The 6,929-nt window shown below is 33.5% G+C and overlaps 1 protein-coding gene across 1 annotated transcript; it reads left to right on the forward strand.

Annotated features, from left to right (window-relative positions):
- Positions 1-3,891: 3,891 nt before the first annotated feature.
- Positions 3,892-5,166, forward strand: LOC108782548 (uncharacterized). Its single transcript, XM_018550842.1, has one exon. It carries the CDS (start codon positions 3,892-3,894, stop codon positions 5,164-5,166), a length of 1,275 nt encoding a protein of 424 aa, XP_018406344.1.
- Positions 5,167-6,929: the final 1,763 nt, after the last annotated feature.

Here is a 6,929-nt window from a genome sequence, read left to right on the forward strand (position 1 = left end):
CTTTCAATATATGGGTAAATATATAGAAAATGGGAGCCACCCCCAACGACTTTAACCTTCACATATGTTGTCAAGGTTATGACCCTGAGTAACCTCCCGCAGGTTTTAGGTGGCGGTCACTGTCCTTTAAAAAGTTATTAACAGAAAAGTTTCAAAATTAACGTATCATTCCTGCTGTACAAGTATGATATTATTTCTCCTGCACATACATGATATTAAGTACTATTCTACACCTTCCCCTGTTCAGAAACGTTAAGGTGATGCTGGACCCGCCTGTTTTATCATTACTTACTTAGTTAAAGACTCGTTTCTCTTAATTGCATTTACGGATGGAAAAATCCTTCTGCATAATTAAAGTATCGACAACAATGAATTGCGCTAGCTACATTTCAATACGAAAAACGGAAAAAAAATTTACAGTTTCGTTATCAAAAATCACAGAAGCCGATAATGAAACTGTAAGTTTTTAATTTTCTTCCGTTTTTCGTATTGAAATGTAGCTAGCGCAATTCATTGTTGTCGATACTTTAATTATACAAAAGGATTTTTCCATCCGTAAATGCAATTAAGAGAAATGAGTCTTTAACTAAGTAATGATAAAACAGACACTCCAGCATTCCCTTAAACTTTTCACGCGAAATAACTCTCATGTCCCCCATCCCCCTGAAAAGGAGCACATGACTTCTATGATTGTACTGTTGCTCTGATTGTTCCATTGGGGGAGACCTCTGCCAACGGGGTGGGTGCGGGAGGGGGGGCCGAAGGCATCCCGCCCGTGTGTGTGTAAAATATCAAGTAATAGACTCATAATCGTTATATATCAAATAGAACACACACGGGGGGAGGTGCAAGGGAGTGGCCTTCGGCCCCCCCTCCCGCACCCACCCGTCGGTAGAGGCCTCCCCCAACAGTACAATCAGAGCAACAGTATAATCATAGAAGTCGTGTGCTCCTTTTCAGGGGGATGGGGGAGATGAGAGTTATTTCGCGTGAAAAGTTTAACGTTTCTGAACAGGGGAAGGTGTAGAATAGTACTTAATATCATATATGTACAGGAGAAATAATATCATACATGTATAGCTATTAGAATAGTAATTAATATCATACATGTATAACAGGAATGATACGTTAATTTTCAAACTTTTTCTGTTAATAACTTTTTAACGGATAGCGACCGCCATCTAAAACCTGCGGAAGGTTACTCAGGGTCATGACCTTGACAACATATGTCAAGGTCGAGGTCGTCGGGGGTGGCTCTCCTTTTCTATATATTTACCACAGTATATACATTATAACAACTCTCTGTCGGCACCTTTGATGTCAGTGTTAGCAAAAATGGAGTGCGCATGCGCGAAATGCGTAAGTTTCCCAGTAACGTCACCTAAACTTCTATCTCACTTGCTCTTTAGTTTCCTCTTTCTCTCTTTCTTTCTACCTACTATAATTTATTTGTATGTACAGAAAATTAATTTAAATATAAAAAAACTAAAAAAAATAGATTTATAGTTATAATTGCATTGCAAAAAAAGAAAACAAAAATAAGAATATATATAATTATATAAATATTGTATAAGTATACTGTAAAAATATTTTAATTAAAGATCGGCACACGATGCTTGTTTTCTTGTAGATTGCTTGCGTTTTTGAAAATTATTAGAATTGTACGACAGAGAATTAACGCAGATTTTTAACTAAAACGTAAGCAATTCGATAGAAAAACACAAGCATTATGTTCCGCAGATTTAAAATATTAATATAAACAATAAAAGGTAAAATTTACTGTTATACAGATTACGTTTAAGAAAACAATTATTATAATGATTATAATTATGAAAAATATCGAATAAAATAATTTTATATTAAATTAAAAATGAAATAATAATTTTTATGCATCTGAAATAAAAATAATCAACTAAAAATGAGATAAAAGAAGTTTTAAACTTAATATAACAATAATTTAGAAAACAAAGTTTTATTATTTCACAGCAATACCTGGAACAAAGCTAAGATCAAAAGTGCTTCCAAGATGACAAATAATTTATACAACAGTTGTATAAGTTAACTATTCTCTTAAGAGAGATCGTTCCTCGTTTTACTTAATATCATATTTTTCACTTTTTCACGTTTTTCACTCTTGCACTATTTTATTTCCACAGACTTTCTAGTCACAAACAGTTTCTCTAACTAACACAACTCAAACAAACGGCAATTATACTAATTTCCTTGAAATTTCAGCTTTCTAAGCACATAAACAAACACAGGATATTTAAATGAAAGCATTTAAGTGGTCCTGACAGAGAGTGATAGAGAGAACGGATAAGAAGAAATGAGATAGAAGTTTAGATGGCGTTACTGGGAACTTACCCATTTCGCGCATGCGCACTCCATTTTTGCCAACATAAAATCAGGAGAGTTGCCATACTGTATATACTGTGTATTTACCAAAGCACATAAATAGAGAAACAATTTGAGATCAAAACCAATTCGCTGCCTGCACTCTAATTGGCACTTTACTCTTGGAAGGAGACGGTGGGTGTTCACTTATGGAGTGATTTTTCGGTACAAAGGGGTGAGCACAAAAATCTCGTTGTGCATATTTTGAAAGTACATAAATGGTGGAGTTTAAGACTAAAACCAATTCGCTGTTTGCACTCTAACTAGCATTTTATTCTTGCACCTTTGTTATAATATGTATCGAAATTTATAGATATATACGTGTATCTCTGAAACTATTACTGTTACAATAATTTTGATTGATGATATTGAAAGCACATAAAATGTACATAATTTTACTATACTATTTTTTTAATTCTGTGTATGATTTAATAGGGGAAATGCTAACTTAACGTTAAGCTAGCACCCCCACTTTTAATTGCGATCTTTTGCTAAACCGTTCGAGCACAAAAATTGGCATCAGAACACATAATTAGCACATAAATAGCATTTAATTCTGGCATAGATGCCGTTTTGATTTTTTGTGGGGGGGGGGGGGGGTGCTAGCTTAACAGACATTTTAAGATGTGTTTTTTCGTACTTTATTATCGGGTTTAATTACGACGAAACCTTCATATTTATGTTTTAAACAGTTTAGTTTCAAAGAAACTGTTAAAGCTGAGAGAAAGAAATTTTGGTCTTTCTAAAAATTTGGAAAATGACTCAAATTGTTTTAATGAAACTTTACAAACATTAAACAACGAAATTTCATTAAAATAACCTAAGTGGTTTTCTTCTACTTTGACACTCAGTGTCTTCCAAACTAAATCGTTTCGACCATATAATCATATAAATATTTCGTCTTAAATTTATATAAAGAATCACTTTTTAAAAATTATTCAATACTAAAAATCGTTAATGTAAGAACATAACTAATAGAATTACGAAGCCTATAACAGTCTAGCTTGGATCTTTTAGTCACTTACATATAAACTACCGCGGTACTATTACGAACTAAATTAAATTAATAATTACCTAATATACGTAGTACCCCCAAATTGCGTGCCAAACAATCGTCGGTCTTGAAACGCAACTCCAATAACTTGAAAACACTAAATACGGAAAATTATTCTTATTGCGAAAAATAGTACCTCGGCCGGGAGACAAACCCGGACACCTTGCTTTACGCGCAAGTGTCCTAGCCAATTAGACTACCGAGGCCTTAGTAATATTTCTCGCAATAACTGGTATATGTGTGAAACGATCAACGCTTCCTTTCAGGCAAATAAACAATATTCAATACTAAAGACCGTTAATGTAAGAACATAACTAATACAAATACGAAGTCTATAACAGTCTAGCTTAGATCTTTTAATCGCTTACATATAAACTACCGCGATACTATTACGAATTAAAATTAATCCAAAATCGCCCAGGAACATAGAGAACAGTTTTGAAATGGTTAACAAATTAAATGGCACTCAGATAGATTTTAATTACTCATTGATCTCTTTGGATGTAGTTTCGTTGTTTACGAATATACCGATTGATAAGGCTATTGATAGTATAGAGGGTAAATGGAATCACATTAAGGATAAGATTAAAATTACTAAAGAAGAATTTCTAATTGCTGTCAATTTGGTTCTGAACTCCACGTTTTTTAGTTTTGACGGTTGTTTTTATAGACAGAACTTTGGTATCCCTATGGGCTCACCTTTGTCTCCAATTATAGCTGATTTAGTAACGCGTGACTTAGAAGATGAAGCACTGAATAAATTAACTACACAACCACTTTTTTACTATCGTTATGTGGACGACATTATCATGGCTATACCTAAGAATATTATTGATCAGACGTTGAATGCCTTTAATTCTTTTCATGAAAGGTTACAGTTTACAGTAGAAATTGGTGGGGATAGAATAAGTTTTTTAGATATCGAACTGGTTAACCATGATAGTGTTTTGAAATTTAATGTATACCGCAAACCTACTTCATCTGGTAGGTTTTTAAATTTTTACTCTTCTCATCCGATATCTCAAAAGAAAGGAATTATTTTAAGTATGGTGGATAGGACATATTTACTTTCACACCCGAGATACCATCAAGAAAATTTAAGTTACATCATAGAAACCTTACTTAATAATGATTACCCGATGGATTTTATTTTTAATACAATTAATGTTAGATTCAGATATTTGATGAGTGGTAAAAACAAATTGGTTGACGTTAATGGTGATAGTTCAACATATTTGCAACCATGGTATGTGATTCCGTTTATTCCTTCAATATCGAAAGGTTTCAAAAGAATTAGCAAAATTTTCGACACTAAGTTAGTCTTCAAAAGCTTTAATAAATTGGATAAATTTATTAGAGCACAGAAGGACACGTTGCCTAAAGAACAAAATAAAAATGTGATTTATAAAATAGCTTGTAATTCTTGCGATGCGACATACGTTGGACAGACGGGACGGAGACTAAAAACAAGAATCGCCGAGCTTAAAAACCATATTAATCATAAAACTGATACGCATTCTGTAATTACTGAGCACAGATTGAAATGTAATCATGATTTTAAGTGGGATGACATCAAGATTCTTGATTGTGAACGTTGTTTGAACAGACGTCTTGTGTCAGAATACATTCATATTCATTTGCAGAACAAGGGCTTGAATAGACAAAATGATACGGATGGTTTACACCACAACTATAAAGTAATATTAAACGAAATTTAACTTAAATAATTGCTGAATTTAAAAGTTGTCTCAATATATTGAAAATTTTTTTGACTTCATAGACATTTGTGCTCGAATTTTGTTTCTAATTTTTTGTATTATTTTAACTTCCTTTACTAATTTATTTTATTCTGTTTTCTAACTAGATTTATTTTGATTATTTTAAATGTTTTGATTTATAACTTTCGAACAAGAACGATGTTGTTTATCATTAGTTGACTTTCTATCACAGATATTTGTAAAGATATAATGTTAGTATTAGTCGTCGTTTGGCCATTGTACTGTTATGATGTAATTTTTATATAAGATGGTTTATGGTTAATTCTCTTTTGGCTATTTGTAATACCTAAGATGAACGATTTGAGTTGGATTTGTTTTATTGTATCTTGTGAGGTATGTTACTTGAGATTGTTTGTTCAGTATTGTATTGATAAATGACATAATTTATATAATTTTAGATTTTGAACATCTCATCTAACAATGTGATGTGACATATTCCACAAGAAGTATTAATTATTATGTATAATAGATGAATTTATGGATATGCTGTATTAGCTGATGAAGATTCTATATGAATCGAAACGTTCTAAAACTTGAATAAATTGAGAAAATCTATCAATTTTTATTGGATTTGCGTAATAATAACCACGCCGTACTCTCATTTGCCCGTTGTCGATCGAATTTTTGGAATTCTAAGAGTCCAGAAATGATCTACTTTCCTTTTTTTTAAATTAATTAATAATTAACTAATATACGTAGTCCCCCCAAATTGCGCGCCGAACTATGTATATTAGTTAATTAATTTTAATTCGTGATAGTACCACGGTAGTTTATATGTAAGCGATTAAAAGATCTAAGCTAGACTGTTGTTACGTCCAGATGATCCTCACGATTCTTTCTTTCGGAAAGGTCTACAAGTGTTGAGATAGCGAGACCATAAATAAATGACCAACAGTCCGGCTGTCGCTTTACCAAAAACCTAAATAAAGGCACTCGGTATCTCGTCATAAATGTCATTCTAAGACAAATTATTTACGAGCGCACGTACACGAACCGTGAAAACGCGAATCATCTTTTCGAAGTCTCGGCTAGAAAAAGTAATAAATATACACTCTACTGTCACCGAAAAACAGAAAAGCCATAAACTTTCACAACGAAAAATGCAAGACTGGCGACAGAGCGCTTTTCTAACGGTCAAATCGCGGATGATTTACACGAGTTGCGCTCGTAAAAATTAAAATCTGTCACACGGCGGCCTCGCGACAAAGGGTGCACGTGCAACCCCTCGCGTAAATTAAGTAAGAAGACCATAAATTTTAAGATAACGGTGACATCGGTCAAGCTCCTTCCCACCTCCAAGACGCATCCTAACTCCCAACCAATTCCGGGGCGAGAAACTTGGCCCTTTGTTTAAACTAACAAATTCCTCCTCCAATCAGAGCCTGACAAATCAAGGGGAATCACTATATAAACCCCGATTTTTCGAAGCTGCGGCAGTTCGCAGTTTTTTCGAGTCGTTAAGGGCAATTGTCCGTGTCGTAAAACTGAGTCGATTGTCTGACAAGTAAACCTATCGAAGTGTAAATCTCCGATTTTGATGAAATTTGGATATGTTGTAAAACATGAAAAACTAAGAGATACGTATTTTTTTTAGCGGCAGAAAAACATATTTAGGGGGTGAAACAGCCCCTCCGAAATTGGAAAATGGAAAAATGACGATATCTTTGAAGGTAGTGAAGCAATTTTAATGATTTCTGGTAGGA

Source organism: Cyphomyrmex costatus, unplaced genomic scaffold (genome assembly GCF_001594065.2).
Source record: "Cyphomyrmex costatus isolate MS0001 unplaced genomic scaffold, Ccosl1.0 scaffold1300, whole genome shotgun sequence".
Classification (NCBI taxonomy): domain Eukaryota; kingdom Metazoa; phylum Arthropoda; class Insecta; order Hymenoptera; family Formicidae; genus Cyphomyrmex; species Cyphomyrmex costatus.